General features: G+C 40.6%; 1 protein-coding gene across 2 annotated transcripts in view; it reads right to left on the bottom strand.

Moving 5' to 3' along the window:
* The window catches only part of LOC102784886 (low-density lipoprotein receptor-related protein 1-like), an 83,757-nt gene extending 72,054 nt beyond the window's left edge, over positions 1 to 11,703 (bottom strand). For both annotated transcript variants that reach the window (XM_087833923.1, XM_087833922.1), the window contains exons 1-2: positions 11,102 to 11,703; positions 1,226 to 1,372 (exon numbers count right to left, since the gene is read on the bottom strand). In XM_087833923.1, coding sequence (XP_087690049.1) covers positions 1,226 to 1,372; positions 11,102 to 11,174 — 220 coding nt within the window. In that variant the 5' untranslated portion in view covers positions 11,175 to 11,703. The remainder of the gene's footprint in view (positions 1 to 1,225; positions 1,373 to 11,101) is intronic.
* Positions 11,704 to 16,388: the final 4,685 nt, after the last annotated feature.

The raw sequence follows: 16,388 nt of genomic DNA, 5'->3' as shown, positions 1-16,388 counted from the left end.
GAGTCCAGACAAGAGCAGACACATCCCTGAAGATTCAGACTAAACAAGGCCACATTAGAAGAGCCATAATTCAGCCGAGCAGCATTCTTTGCAGAAAGAGACAAACCTGCCTCCTTATTCAGTCCTAAATTAAACTGTCTGAACATTGCACTGCTGTGTCTTCAAAGCCATTTAAGGGTAGTCATTTTGATGTCTTACATCATATGCAGAAAAAACACCGTGATGGCGTGGGCTATAAAAAAGGTCACTTTTTTCTCCAAAAGGCTCCTCGTTTTGATTACAGTACACCGGCTCCAGAGCCAAAGCAGGAAAGTACCAGTAATATGGCTGCAGGGTAAGGTTGGGTGATACGTAAGAATTTTCCAACCGACAATCGTCAGTCCAATAAACTGATGATAGGCGATATATTTACGCATGCACAGGCTTTTTGATGGGCGTAGCAAAGTAATCATGCACGGACTGATTTGCGTGTTTAGAACACAAAAGAAGTCCAAACACAGACAACCTTGGCTTGGTGGAAAATGCATGAAAAACGTTTCCCATTGATGTCACACATGGCACGGAAATGTTTGACATTTTGATTTTTAACTTATTTGTTGTTTGGTTGATGTGTCAGACAGACAAATACTGGAACAGCCTGTAAACACGGTTATACTGGAAAAAATAAGTAAGTTTCTATTTGTTTCCTTCCCCACCATTGTGGTTTTTTTAATTTAAATAAAATCTCCAAAAGTTGATTCTGTTCATCTGGACGTAGCGTTTTCTGGGAGAAACGTTTCGTCACTCATCCAAGTGACTTCTTCAGTCTCTACGTTACGCTACGTCCAGATGAACAGAATCAACTTTTGGAGATTTCTTTTCCTGGATGATTGAGAATGCATCAAGACATTTAAATAAAATGTTTTTGTTTTTTTTCTGAAAACAGGCTACTGTCGTTCTTTCTTTCTGTTATGAGTTTGAGTAAATGAATCGCCGCTGCACTCTCAGGAGGGTGCATTTGCTCGCAGCTGAAAGAGAGCGCCGTTAAAACAGCGCTATTACTTATTTCTGTTGACTGCTTCTGTTAGCTTCAACCAACATTATAAGCAAACTTACTCGTGGGCGAATAAATAAATCGCCCTTGTAAAAACGATCGATAGCCTCAGCCCATCGTCGATAGTCAATATATTTGTCCAATCGCCCAACCTTACTGCAGGTGACACACAGGTTCATGTAGAATATTTACAGATATCTGGAGATTCATCGGAGCCATCTGGACAGTCCTTCTCCCCATCACAGCGCCAGCCTTTGGAGATACAGGTCACCTGGTCCTTACATACAAACTGTTTAGAGCTGCAAGTCTTGGGCTGCTCGTCTGCTTTGGAGCTGGGAGCTGAAAAAGAAAAGCAGGAAAGAAAGGTGATGATCATAGAATTATAACATTTTTAAAAAATCACATTAAAAAGGAATGAAATTCTAATACTGGTAACCTCAGACTAACTAAGAAAAAAAACACTCTCCTCCATACAGACTCTAATTTCCAAATCAAACAGCATAGATCCTAACTCAGCCGAGCAAAGCAACATGAAAAAGTTACAACTGTGCTTTTTGTGTTCAAAGTTTAAAAAAAAGAAAAGAAAAGACATTCAGAAAAAAAGCTCCACGACCAACAGTGTTGCTACGTTTGTTTGCTGTTTCTCCCTCTTCTTCCGCAATAGAGGAAACAGCATGCTACTATTTTTAAATTACTATTGAAGCGGTGTTTTGTTTTGTTTTCTCACTCTACAGGCTCCTTCATGTGTCGTGGCTCAAGCACAACTGGGCCACGACACATGGGTCCCATGGGTCGCTGCCTGACCCACGGGAAACTGCAGAACACGGTAGTGTTGGGCAGCAAGTCAGCAGAGATTGCTGAGGCTAGCCACACAGGCTAGCCACACCACAGCAATGCTCCTGACACATCAGCAGTCTGACAGTGCTGACATGTTTGAATTTACAAAAACCCATGTCAAACAGAGCTCTACCTACAGCAAGCTGCTTGGAAACAGGAATTTTCAAAACATATTTTAGTGCTATCAAGCCACAGGAACAATTTTGATATTATATTTGGTCCTCGCTCTTCCCCAACTTAAAAGAGAAAAATAATAACTTTGCTCTTTGAAAACATTTAGGTTAAATATATCACACACTATCAGTTGGATTCTCTTCACCTGGCAGTGATATTTCCAGGATCTTTTGAACAGTACAGCACAGGTAACCTAACCAAAGGCAGACAGAAGGGGGTGGGGGCACCTAAGGCTTCCTAATTTCAGATACCCCTGCTACTAGTAACAGCACAAGTCACCAGCAGGGTTTAGTTTTTGTAATTTAGCTCATTTAAGCTTATATTTTCATCATTATTCTTCAATATATCAGTTAACCTTGAGAAAGCTGAAAGTGTGCAAACATTTCCTCTCAGCATACTGAAGAGTGAAAATGGGCAGCCAGAAAAGCACAAAGGAATTGCTTTCTTTTATGTGAGTGGTCAAAAAAGAGAGAGACAATGGCCATCTCAGGGAGAAGGCTGTTGTTACTGTACTGTTGTGCAGCAATGCTCTGGGAAGGACAGCACCAACAGTCTCATTGTGATTCTCTGCAGTGACTGAGCCCTCGCTCACCCTGGATGACTTGCCTCCCTATGTACTTGGCAGGCAGGGAGGTGTTTGGGGTGAGTGGTGGAGGGGTGTACCGCGAGCGGGCCGGGATGTGACTGAAATCACAAGAGAGCGCGGAGCTAGTGTATCATTGCAATCACGTCTCTTTTGACTGTCAGACTAAAGGCTTTGGAGCTGGACTTTTCTTTCTCTCCATCGGACAATGTGTGTTTAAGTAAAGCAATAAGACTTCTGAGTGTCGTGTTTTTGTGCTACAATAAGAATCTAAAGGGCTGCAGGGATCAAATTGCAGCACTCCCATTATACAGCAACACCTTGATACTCAAGGAGATAAAGAGAGCGTGCTAGATTTTAAAATGCAGAGCTACAGCCTTGAGTTTTTTTCTCTTCTCTCTTCTTAAAAAAAGCTTAAAAACAGTTTCAAGCGGTGCAGAAGAACAAGACTTAAATGTAGCTTTAAGACATCGTATTATTAAATGTCACAAGGCTCCGATAGGAGGCTAAATCTGAGATAAGAGTGAGAAAGGGAGCAGTATGAGAATGGACAGAGACCATGAGAGATGGAAGCTAGCCATGGCCTGAGGCCAGCCTGTTACTTCTGCTTTCTTTCAGCCTACTGATGCCCTGGTGCATTCTGGATGGCGAAAAACACACATTAGCCTGTGCTCATATGTCTTCATTTACTCTATCTAGAGAACCAACACCCCAAAAATAGCGTCACTAGTTGAGCTGAAATGAATTGAAGTATTGAAACCTCCTCTATGTTGAGGTATTACTTTAGACGCTGTGTGAAGCAGCTAAGCTGATCCAGTTATTGCCTGTGAGTTGACGTGAAAATGGAAATAAAATTCTGTGGGATCTAATTTTATCATCCCTTTACACACCAGCATGAAATGACCGCAGAGGGGAGAACCTCCGAGTCTAATTGGAGGTTGTGGCTGAGGAGGGGTTGGAGAAGGAGAGGAAGACTGGCCACCCTCCCCTTCAGCAGTGCTTTTTCAAAGCCCACTGAAATATCTCAAACAGAGATGTGAATTGTTAATTCAGGCTTCAAAGTCATTGTTTTTTTCCACAGCTAATGCCAGCTTTGGGGATGGGTGGGTAGGTGAGGGTCCAAATTAAACTGGGCTGTTAAAGTAATACTCATATGAAAAAAAGTCATGTGTACACCTTTTATTTAGCCTCCTGAATCAATGAATATACTCTACTTTCATGAGCTTGTACAAGGCTGGTGTTCAACAGAGCTCCCTCTCGATAATGACATTCCAACTAAAGCTTTTCCTGGCAGAGCTTAACAGCAACTTCATAAAACCTCTGTGACTAAATACTAGAAAATTCAACAGCATCGAATATATTGCAACCACAAAACAAGAGGAATATCACATTTTAGAAAGAAACAACAACAACAACTCCTTCTGTTTTGCACAACTTTTAAAAAGATCAGGTATGACAACCACATCCTTCCACGCTAAAGATAATTTGAGAAAAAAAAAACATCCTGTGGGTATCTGCTAAAGCAAAAACTCGTCTAATTAGAGAGAAATTACCTTCAGAGCCTAACGTGAAATCCTCAAGAGTTTATAACTTCATACCATTGCTCAGTTTTTGCAACTTTGGCAACTCTACAGGAAAACAAGCTTCTGCAGACAAATGACACTGTGTGCAAAAATATTTATCGGCTGTTATTTAAAGCATTTTTTAAAAAAAGAAGAAGAAAAAAGCTTCCACATAAACTAAAGTCTATTATTTTGTTATAGTTCAGTTCTGTTGCACTGACGATGTATTTCACTGAAGAAATCTTCGTAGAGAAAGATATTAAAATCTTTCCATGTGAACATAAGACTAGAAGTGAAAAAAAAAATCAATAATTTAAACCTCTTAGGGGGTGAAGGAGAACCGTACGGACACTAAATGAAGACCTTGGTTGAAATATTAGAAATTAGACACCAATTCTACCTTGATATCTGTGATGTTGTGTGCTATGCAATTTTACTTACCAATAAAAAACAAACAAACAACAACATTCAAGGGTTTTCTTCTGGTTAATAGTCAATGAAAACTAACTGTACAACTGAGCAAATACCACAAATTTCATTTGACTTCATTGATATAATTTAACTGCACCTTCCTTCCTTGGTGCTGTGAGGAAAGACCAAAGGACCAAGCATGACACAAAATCCTCCACACTGTTGTCACTAAAGGTTTTTGAACAAATGCTGTGTTGACACCCACAAAATGCTCTAAATCTCTGAGCTGCTTCCTCCCATGTGGATGCTCAGGCTCCGTTTGGCTGACTGGGTTTGACTTCTAGCATAGCATCACTTGTATGGAGCCCACACTGTACTTCCTTATGCTGAGCAGCTAAAGCTCTGCACTGTCTAAACAGGACACACTGATCTGCCCCCAAGCACCGTACATCGGAAAAAGCATTAAATACGAGCGAATGAGCAAATACCTGAATGTACACAGAGCCTGGCTCTTCTAGAAACATCCCTCCCGAGTGCCTTACAAGAATATAGTGTTTTTTATAAAGATGAAATATACGTGTTGCTTTGTTTTTATGCAATCCAAAAACTTTAAGGTTGAGAGAAAGTTCGCTGGGTGGAACAGGATGTGGTGGTGAGTAAATGGTGCTGTGGCACCAATTCAGCTGCCAAGTGATGGAGGCCTCCAGACACTATCACCAGCTGGGGCACCACACTGACCCAATTTCGTCCCTCCCAATCTGTCTGACTCAATATGGCCATCCGTGCTGTACAGATCAACTCCAGATCCATGTAGCACATTCCAGCACCTTCTAATTGGTTTCATATGTATAGCTTTGCCTCAAAAAGACAATCAGTTACAGATGAACAGCTAGACTTTAAAGGAGCCTTACAGTTTTCATTCTGAATTCCAGAGAAAAACTGGTTGTTTCTCTTTGCTAGCCTGTTAGCAAAGGGTTAAAAAAGTTCAGTTTGACTGCTCGGCATAGTTAAAACAGTATATCACTGCTATACGGACTGTCCTATACAGGCACAAAAAACAAACAGCTTGATATATTAAAAGGCATTTTTGTGCATGCATCTAAAACTGAGCACATCCCAGAGTTCAACCCGATCAATGCCCATGTGGAATATTTTGAGGCTGAGCAATTGAGCGTGGATTTTATTGTGAAAAAATAAATGGGACTCTGGGTCTCAGTTGGGCTACTAGGTGTGATGACAGTGACGTGAGAAAGTGGGCTGTTTCTCATCACCCATCACTTCTGCTCTTCCTGCTCCTTCTATGTGGCACACAAACCTTTCAGAGCAGCTTAGAGAGAGAAAAAACACACAACAACAAAAACTTCCAAAACACACACAACCCAACTACAGGCTGTAATTAGAGCCTTGAGTTTTCTGTGCTTCGTTTAGCAGAAAGTCAAAGCAAGAATCCCTGCTTTATGTGTAAAAAATGAAAATCAAGTAGCCAATGTTTTTGTTTTCCATTAATTATTCAGATGGAAGAGAGCATATTTTCTAACCAAAATCAGTGCACTTTCAGTGAGAAGAGGGTGGAAAATAAAGTACAGCCTCACATGTAAAGAACAGAACAACACAATGGTGATAAACACAATCTAACCTAAGGCCCTTCACAGGCCACTGAAGCAGCAACGACTTGGCTTTGTGCTGAAGCACTTAAACGAGCTCACAGTGAATTTGTATCCACTGGCTATTCAAAATCTAAACCACACCAGGCGTTTCATCGAGGCTAAACATGCACAAACAGCAGAAGCCCGAGTCAGAGTTAGCCTCTCTCTAGCGCCTAAGAGGCTTGTTGTTGTGCCACTGCACAACAAAAGTCTACAGCTTTGACCTCACATGTAACCCGATGAGGCTCTGCAGGTTTTCAAAAGCCTGCGCAGTAAAATGCAACGCAGCAGAAGACATGCACTGACTTAATTTGATTGATGGATATAAAAGAAAATGTAAATAGGCTCAGAGTCTGCCGAACGAAAGCTCCTCTAAACCCTGTAGTCTCTGCAGAACACGGCTCCGTGAAGCCACAGAGGAAAAGTCAACCCAGATTCAGCAGTTATGAAAACAGAATCTGCGAGCTAGAAATTAATGCTGGACCACATAAATCGAGGCATTCACTGCAAGTCAGATGCTTGCAAATCCTGAAAGGTAGGAATAAGGCACCAATTCACCACAAACGAGAGGGCTGACATGAGCTGGAAGATGATTGTTTCTTTGATTTAATGTGACTGGATTGCTATGAATCCCTCATTAGACTAAAGGAGGCAGGAGGGGGGGGGATGTTACTGGCTCAATAAATGCCTGGAATGAGTCACAAACAATACACAAATGAGTTGTCATCCACTTCACATCTCAACAGATGACCTCTTTGTTAGTGGTGAAATCATCAATCCGGGCTGTGAAATCCAACTTTTTTTGTGTGTTTTCACAAAATGTTCTCAAGATGTTAAAACACAGCTGGTACCTCAGCACCAGCATCGATTCGTTAAAGCTAATGAACAGTTGTCTCTTGTAAATAAAAGTTTCCTTCAGAATAACAGGACACGGCTTTTTAAACTTTTTAACTTGTCATAAAAAGCTACGGATCGCTGCAAAAACAGTTCAAGTCAAACACTACACTTAGCGTTCAGTCGTCGAAGTATTCTCTGAATAAACTGCAACAGGTTAAAAGAGTTACACAAGAGTTCAGCAAGACCGCTAATTATTTTTCCCTGCAACATCATGAGAAGTGCTTGTACTTTGCAGCTGTTCAAGCATATGACAGCAAATTTACCCTGCCAACAATGAGATTTCCCAAATATCTAAATAACTTCAACAACTGCATAAAATCGACTTTCTGCTGCTCACTTATTCACAAGGGGTTACCACAGCAGGTACCTCCATATGTTTTTGCCCTTCCTGATGCAATACTAAAGGGATTTGTGGCTCTTTTTGGCATTGAACCGGGAATTCTTGTAAGATAAATGTGTAAAACACCATACTATGGAACTAGCAGTAGATGTGCCTTTGCCATCACAACACATGGATGCCATGAAAGTTTTCTGCATGTACTGTCACTGTCCAGTGGAAAAAACCACTGAGACTAAAGTAAACAAGTTTAATAAATTGCAGCAAGCCATGAAATTGGGACGCTATAAAGTTTTAATCTTTTGCAGTTTTGTTCATGTTCTGCAGGTTTAAAAATATGACATTTCTAAGAGTTATCATAGTAACACCAGACGGGAAGCGAAAGCAAATTAAAACACGTTGCCTGAGTCAATTGTTGCAAAAAAACCAAAACAAAGCAAAAAAAAATAAAACAGTATATCTTACAGATCTTAATTACCACAAACCCACACTTCCTATTTGGCTAAAGAAGCCAATCCGGTTCTTTTTGTGGTCTTAGAAGCCGAACAGAATAAACAGTGATGTAACTTGTAGAAAACACCAATTACAGCACACCCCTGCTATTCATAGTCAACAAACACTGTGGTCTGACTCCTTCGATATGTGGCCAATAACAGTGAAGACAGTTGTGTTAATCTCGCTTTACCTTCCAGTCACAGTTGATTGCGATGCAGCGCAGGAAGTGGGAGGATAAAAGTGGATCTTCACACCGACTACAATCAGCCACCGCTTCCAGCTATCATCGTTTCGCAAATATTTGTTGCTCAAACCAGAAGAACAAGAATGCAAAACCTCCTGCACATAAGCTTTAGATTAAATTTCACATAGAAATCAAAGAATGTATACAGTCTGGACATCTGGCTTTATTTTACTCCTACTTTTTACTTTTATTTTTTTAATTCTCTTTGACAAAACTCTGAATGGCAGGAAATCTTTCTGAGAGATATCTATAGCAGATGGGTTTGCAGTCAACAGTCATTCTCAGGTGTACACAGTTACAAACCCCACTCCCCAGTGACCTCCACTCGAAGGAGCTGAAGAGAGCAATCCAAGTTCTATTATCTGTTGAATTTGTACGAAGGACGCCAAATTTTTCCAGCAGATGTTTCCAGTGACAGCTCAGAGGAAAAGGTCTCGTTACGAGGGTCAGGCAAACTCACTCTAGACTCCTCAGGAATTCAACCCCTTCCGCCTCTGACCCACATTTAAACATTTCTCAATATCTTTGGCCTCACAGGAGTCTTGCTGTAAGGATACTCTATAATTGGTTCAAAATATCTAAGGTTTTGTTTAACATTGTATCATTTAGCATGATGAAATCTGTTATTTTGAAACATAAAAACCCTTAAAAAAAGGAATCAGATAATGAAGTAATAACCTGTTTAATTCTAAACTACATTTACTGTAATGTCAATTACAGCTGACATGATTAGCCAATTCTCTACCAATTAATCAGTTAGGTTTGCCACATATATTCCTGATTCATCACTTTTCTATTAAAAGGTCAGAAAATTGTTAAAAATTCTTAACACGATTTGGCAACTTTAGCTGGTTTATTTTAGATTTTTTTAAAACCACACTGATAAACAGCCCAAGAAAACCATCAATTAAAAACCCGGAGCTTCAATTTTCTTCTTCTTCTCACACACAGCTGATTACTTTCTTTTACACGAAACACAAAGCGTACGACGTTCCATCTTCTCAAATGTTAGAATTTGCTGCTTTTTTTGTTTGTTTGCTCTGACTGGAACAGCAATGGGGTTTAGGCCTGAGACATGGACTAAACAAGCCATTTGAATGAGACAGTTTGGGCTCTATAAATTGTGTAAGAGACTTCTTCTTCTTCTTTTTTTTTTTAAATGCCAGATCACTAATGAAAATATCCATTTGTTACAGCCATAGCGATCACACAGTTGGAGCACGCATCAATTCAAGCCTGTGTCTCCTCATACTCTCCAACAAACTCATGGATTCATTAGAAGATCAGTAACAAAGGGATCTGTCCAGATGATTAATTGTTCATTTTTCCTCACTCACTAAAAGAAAAAGGATTGAAAACTTTGCCTTAGGGCTCCCCCCCCCCCCCCCCCCCTTCCCTTGGCCCACAGTTCCTCAGCTAAATCAACTGCTAATAATGACATAAGACACATATAGCTCCATGGTTTCCATCCCTGATTCCCTGTGATGTAACTTTTGTGCTAACTTCAGACTATCACATTTTTCATTGTTATGTGACTCTTGGTGAAGTTTTTTCTTTTCCCCTTTTTTTTTTGCTACACCCTCCCAGCCCTTCAGCAACAACACCCCTCCTCCTCCCCTCCTTTTTAGTCACATTTAAGTTGGATTAATGGTCTCCTCCCTGTGTCCAGATGTTACATAGTGATGGAGGAGGGGGAAGAGGAGCTTGCCCCCTCCTGTAAACTCAGCTATGCCTTTCCCTCTGGACAGCCTCCATCAAAAAAAATCTGATGAAACTTATATAAGATCTCCAAACAATGAGCTGACCTCTGTAGCATTAACAGATGTTAATGCCTTACTTCACTCTCGGGCACTCAAGTAAGCTTACGCTAGAGAAATAAACAGGCCAGAGGCGGATGATGGCACCACCTGTGAATGAGTTTTATATTATATGAGTGTAGTTTCAATATATAATATGAAAAGAAAGAAGAAATCTGAAAATACTTAAGAAAAAAAGGGAAAGCTGTCAACTCAACAGGTCTGCAATGCATTCTCACAAGAGCATTGGGGCATTTGATAGCTCGTTATTGCCATCAGGGGAAAATGTGGGGAGTAGTAGTGGAGCTGAGACTTAACAGGATAAATGCACGTTTTGTTCGTTTCACTATCACTCAGGACCTGGCTGTCACTAACACTGTGATTTCCAGGCATCTCCAAACGCTACACGTCGGGGCAAGCCGCGCCATTAAGCAAGCAGACACAACTGTTGTTTGCATTTGTGGCAAGTACCTGAAAACAGACATGTAAACTGACCTAAACGACGCCTCCCCACAGGTTTGATACTGAAGTCGTGCTGTAGCGATTTCGTGAATAGAAGAAAAAACCAGCCGACTTGGTTTGAATGGAAAACCGTAAGATGTAATATATATCTTTTATTTCTCTTTTTTATTAAATGTAAGGTGGATTTAGGTGTTCTGACACAGCCAGTGAGAAATCCCGTCTTCAGTGAGAAAATAGGTCGCTCGTGTCAGTGTTGTGATAGCCTTTTACCTGCTTCATATTCTAGCATGACTAACCTGACTGTCCTATCCTTACAGGGAGGCCCGTTCTGTCTGCTCAGACAGGGGCTCTGCTTAAAAACACGCAGCCAGATTTTAGGCCAAAAACAACCACAGTACCGCTTTATCCGTGCGCTACTTTCTCTCGTTTAAAGGCTTCCCAAAACACGATCTCCTCCTCCGAGGAGCCACACTGTGTTATTATCACGGCAACCTATTCATGGTGTTCGCTCCAACTCTGGTGAACGCAGGCCTGTGCGCAGATGCTTTGCAGACGGGAGGAAAAAAAGTGCTCATGCTTTTCTCGAGTATCACAATGCAAGATTAACACAACAGGCTTTCTTACCTACGGTCGCACCGTTAGGAGATGCGATCTCCAAGCAGAGTATAAATCCCAAGTAAAACAACCTCATCGCCATCTCCTGATGAACTGCCCGATGGCACTGCTGGTTAGAAAGGAATAGATGAAAAAGTTGGCCGGATTTCTAAAACCAAGCAGCCACCTCATCCGAACCCTCTCAGTGGTCCGGGTGAGATTGTCCGGCACGCTGGCCGCTTCGAGACGGGCTTCTGCAATAAAGGGAGACTTGCTACAGCCCGATGAGGCTATAGGCAATGCTGCAGCACAGTCATGTATATTTCTAATTGATTATCGGCATTCAAACATGATGCACAGTGTACCCTCTGTCTCCCTGTGCTTGCTGGGGTCTCTGTTTCACCACACCATGCCACCAGAACCGTCCGCTGGTATACAATAAGCTCTGCAGCCGCCGACTCCGTTCAGCTCATTCCGTGCTAAACTTAAAAAAAAGAAAAGAAAAAAAAAGAAAAATGAAATGGTGAAAATCTTTTTTTCCCGACTGAGCGCCAACGTCTCCCTGTGCTTGTGGCAGCATGAGTGGATGGTCAGCCTCTCAAGCCCCAGCACTGTGGATGAGTCCGTGACGTAACGACCGACTCCTCTAAAAAAAAAAAAGATAACTAAGAGGGAAACGACCCATCTGCGCATGCCCCAACACGACCCTTTTTTTTCCTCCTCCTGTTTCATGGGCTTTTTCATCAACCGTGGAGGTGGGATAGAGAGGTGGAGCTGCAACTGTCCCCCTGATAAAGCCATGTTGGCTCAATTTTCTTTCTCCAAAAAGTTCTGTTTTGGTTTGTTAGAAAAACAGCAAGCTGTTTTAAAACTGGGTTAAAGTATACCCCCTCCCCAAATAACTTAAAGGTAATTAACTTTATACATGTAGAAGAAATAATTAAAAGTGAAATAAAACCTTGCCTTTAAATGTAAACGCGGTTTTCTCGTCATTATCCCAGTATCACATTTTTATTTAGGTTACACGTCAAAGGCGTGAAGTCTGAGTGCAATAAATCGTGTAGCCTGAGGGGGTGGGGGAGACGTCAACCTCTGGTTTCGTTACTAAATCATGCCCCCTGGTGGCACATAAGAATGACAACTCGATGTGATTGTTATGAAATACGGGGGGGGGGGTTCAGTATCTATGTGTGTATGTGATATGTTTTACCAAAGTTAATAATTAAATTGCATTTAAAAACTTTAAAACTTTAAAAAAAAAAAATTATATATATGTATATATCTCAATCACCATTTTACTCAATGAGCAATGAGACTAAACGCATTTCCAAAAACATACAGACTGTCTTTTGTTGTTTTTGTTCTTTGGGTTGTTTGTCTGTTTTTAAACAGAGCTTTTTTTTCCTTTTTAATTCTTTCAATTTGTGAAAAGGCCGGATGGGTTCATTAACCATCCAAACCTACAGGGGGCACTGGAAACTTAGATTTCGAGAGAGGCACGCAGACTAACTCAGTTCACTAACAAAGCAAAATAGAGTCCAGCAGTTTATTGCAATGGTTGGTAAATTTTACATGATAGAACATCTGAGAAATGTCCGATCAAAGAACCGCTTGTTTAAAAAGAGAATAAAAAGCCTCTGAATGTGAAAAAGGCTCATAAATGACTCTTTCTCTAAGTGTATGGTGGGTAAAGCAGTGGATGTCTCCCACTCAGTCAGTCATGAGTACTAAAAACAACAGCTGTGCATTTCGCTGCCCAAACTGATGGTCATTGCTGCCACCAGTGTTAAGAATAGGAATTTCTTTTCAGGGGTGTTCACCTTACAGATGTTTACCCGAAACCCGAATCGAGAGAGAATGTCAAGCATGCAGAGAATCTGTGAAAAACATGCTTGAAAATTCTGGATATCTGTTTAAAGCAAGGATATTTAATTTCAGTTCAAGCATGAAACTTGAATATAAATACAAAGAAAGTTTGCAAGGAAATGCTGTAGTGGTAACTTAACGGTTTTGCAGCCACGCATTGCATGCATTTCAGTAATGCTCCCTTGAAGCTTTTCTGGAAAACATATTTACTGCCAGCAAATTTGTCTGCTTTTCTTTTAAAAACTTGCTGTACATCCTGTCTGTCAGTGCACTCAATTACCACAAACCCTTGTGTCACCTCCACCTATTGTGAAAGGAGGTTTGTGCTTTGTCATTTAAAAAAGACAGACGCCAGCATGTTGTGTGGGAGACAGGTTGAAAGAGTGCCAGCATAAACACTCCCAGACCACATGTTCTCCCAGGGCAGAAGGGCTGGCTTCTCTCCAGGCACATCTGCACACAATCCCTCAGCTCTCAGCGAGTGAGCCAAGGAGACAGAGCGGGGCAAAGGAGGGAAAGGCGAAGGGAGAGAGAAAAGCGTTCCCAGACAGGGAGAACCTATCTGTTATGTGAAAAGTACCATGGTGTCAGTGATGAAAGTGATGACATCTGACTTAATGAAACAAACAAAACAAAACAAAAAAGACAGAGAGAGCGAAAGAGAAACGATGAAATTTAAAATACAGACAGACAAAAATGTACTCAGTTTGAAAAAGAAGTAAAGTTTTGTGACTGAGGACTCGCCACCATCATTGCAAATCTGCACATGTGTATCACACCGTTAGTTTACATGCCAAGGTCTGCTTGGCTGCAGTCATTACTTGTATCCTTGAGAGAAGATGGATTGCTGCATAGACAAAGCTGCTGACTCTCACTTAGCCACAGTCTACGTTTTTTTAATGTATGCATGCCTCATGGCTGCAGATGCATGTGATTATCCACACATTTTTACCCCGATGTACATATTTCTTTAAACACACACGCATCCCACTTCCTATTAAGCTCCCCTCAAGGTTTTTCTTCTTTTCTGCCCTTTGGTTTACTGGTAGAATGTGGCGCTGTGCTTTTCTTCTTCTTTGTCTTCTTTTTTTGTTGCTAAAAGGTAATTACTGAGCAAGCAATGCTGACAACACCTGAGGAATGCAAAGCATGCAGCACTGGGCTGTGTTCTTCTAACCACCCACCAACCTCTCCCCACTCACCACACCTCGCTGCTCCCCCATCTGTGACCCTCCCCCATTGCAGCCAACTAGCAACTACTTTCACAGGGATCGTAGATGCAGATGTTCTACGCAGCACTGACGTGATTCTACCAGGAAATATGAATCAACACGAGGTTACTGCAGATTAAACTTCTTCATTAAAAAAATCAATGAAATTATGATTTTTTTCTCTTAGTGTGGAGGAAAATCCTATCCAAAAAACCCTCCTCTTTCCCAACAGGCCCTTTTATTCCCGTTACTGGTGAATTTGCAGTGTGTGTTGGCTAGCTCGGGCACACTGCTGACTGAGTCACTCCCCAAACTGTCCTTGAGCTCTGTGGAACTCACAGCCCATCTGGCTGAGTACTTGCACAGACACACACATCAAAACATTGCATAGATTTAAGCAGGGGAAGTAAATGACTATGGGTGACCCAGTTGTGGTCTGAAACTGGTCCAGTCGAAAAAGAGTCAATATCTGGCTGGAGAGAATGATGCCATACATAGAATAATGTTATTTTGTCAACCAATGCATCAAGTTTTGACATTGCACGCATGCACATACTTGGGAGACAGCGATAGAGGGTGGAGAGAGACACAGAGATTATGAATTCAGCTGAGCCTCTCCCGTCTGTCTGACTAGACCATCATGATGAAATCTGGATGAAATCCCTTGTGCATGTAGATCAACCTAAGTTTACGGGCTCGGTCTGAATTTTACAGACAGAGATGTAATATTCACATACGACAGTTAGGTAAGAAACAATAGCTGATGTTGCGTATGTTTTCTGCAAACATGAGGATGAATCAGAGTACACAAGAAAAGGCTCGGGGGTAAAAAATCTTATATGGCAAGCAGCTCGTGTTAATAAAAACAGTTATCGTGCATTGTGAAAATACATTAACAGAAGGGTGGGAGCTCATTTTCATTTTACTTAGAAAATCTTGATGTCATTTTCTATTTATTTTAATACAGAAGTATGGAAACAATTAGTAGTTCCAGCTGTCCAACAAGTTTTTAATGACAATAACCTATCATTAGATCATTCCTGTTAAACACACACACACACACACACTCACACACACACGCTATTTAATGACTACATTTCCCCTTTTGACACAAAAGTTGGCATAGCAACATTTTCTAATCTCAATAATCAATATTAGCCCTCCTCTCCTCTAAATTTTGCAAATAATTTAGACATCATCTTACCTATTTCACCTATTTTTTTTTTAATTTAAATAAGATTTGATTTAATGAAAAAATAATTTAAAATTTTTAACCAATTGCAACCAACAGTAACCAGTTTGAACATGGTTGAAAGACTGTAAAAATCTACATATAGACAGAATGATGCAATGATGTGAAAATCATTTAACCACCATATTTAATAATAATAAAAAAAGTATTAAGATAAAATATTACAATACTGCTAATATTTATTATTTCAAAAACAACGTTAACACTTTAGACGTCAGCCTCAGGTTAAAAAAAAAATATTAAGATTGGCAAAAAAAAAAAAAAAAAAGAGTCCAATCCCACATTTTATCAGTTCACAGTTCAAAAGCCAGGATCCTATACTGGCATATAATAGTGAGTATGGATTATAATGTACATAGTATGAATATCTTACACATCAGTGAAGGTACCATGAATACCAAACATTAAACTGAGGTTTTGGAGCATGTTGTTTTTCTCAGGGAAAGCCTCGCTTATTTCAGCAAGACAATGCTTAACCGTGCTTCTGTTCCAACAGCATGTCTCCACTGTGCAATAACCTGGGTGTTTTATAGTAACCTGCTTACAGTTCAGACCTGTCACTCACTGAAAAGGTCTGACACAGTAAGAAGTGACATTTCTGATGGACTCCCCTGAACTGTTTAGCAATTTATTTCAAGCAGAAAAAGATTACACAGAAGTAAACTCCATCAGCTGTACCATCTTGTTTTTCTACTATTGTCAGTTAAACAAAGTGTTTAAAGGTTTTGCAAATTCCTGCATCCTGTTCGGATTTACATTTTACACAGGATCCTAACTTTCTCGAATATGCAGCAGTGGTTCATAGAGCTGGTAGGTAATAGTTAGCCTTACAGAGCTGCTGGCTGTTTGTTTACTGCACCTGTACATCTTGGTGTGGTGTTGAAGTTAAAATTTAATAGAAAAAGGGCCAGCCAGATAATAAGGCAAGGATGGGACAAGTGATTGTGTAAGACAACAAATTTGATGTGTGGGCTTCATTTTCCTCAGA

The sequence above is a fragment of the Neolamprologus brichardi genome, chromosome 20, assembly GCF_056152115.1.
Source record: "Neolamprologus brichardi isolate AB-2024 chromosome 20, ASM5615211v1, whole genome shotgun sequence".
In the NCBI taxonomy this organism is placed as follows: Eukaryota; Metazoa; Chordata; class Actinopteri; order Cichliformes; family Cichlidae; genus Neolamprologus; species Neolamprologus brichardi.
The sequence above is the reverse complement of the archived record's forward strand: the minus strand, read 5'-3'. Positions and strand labels throughout refer to the sequence as shown.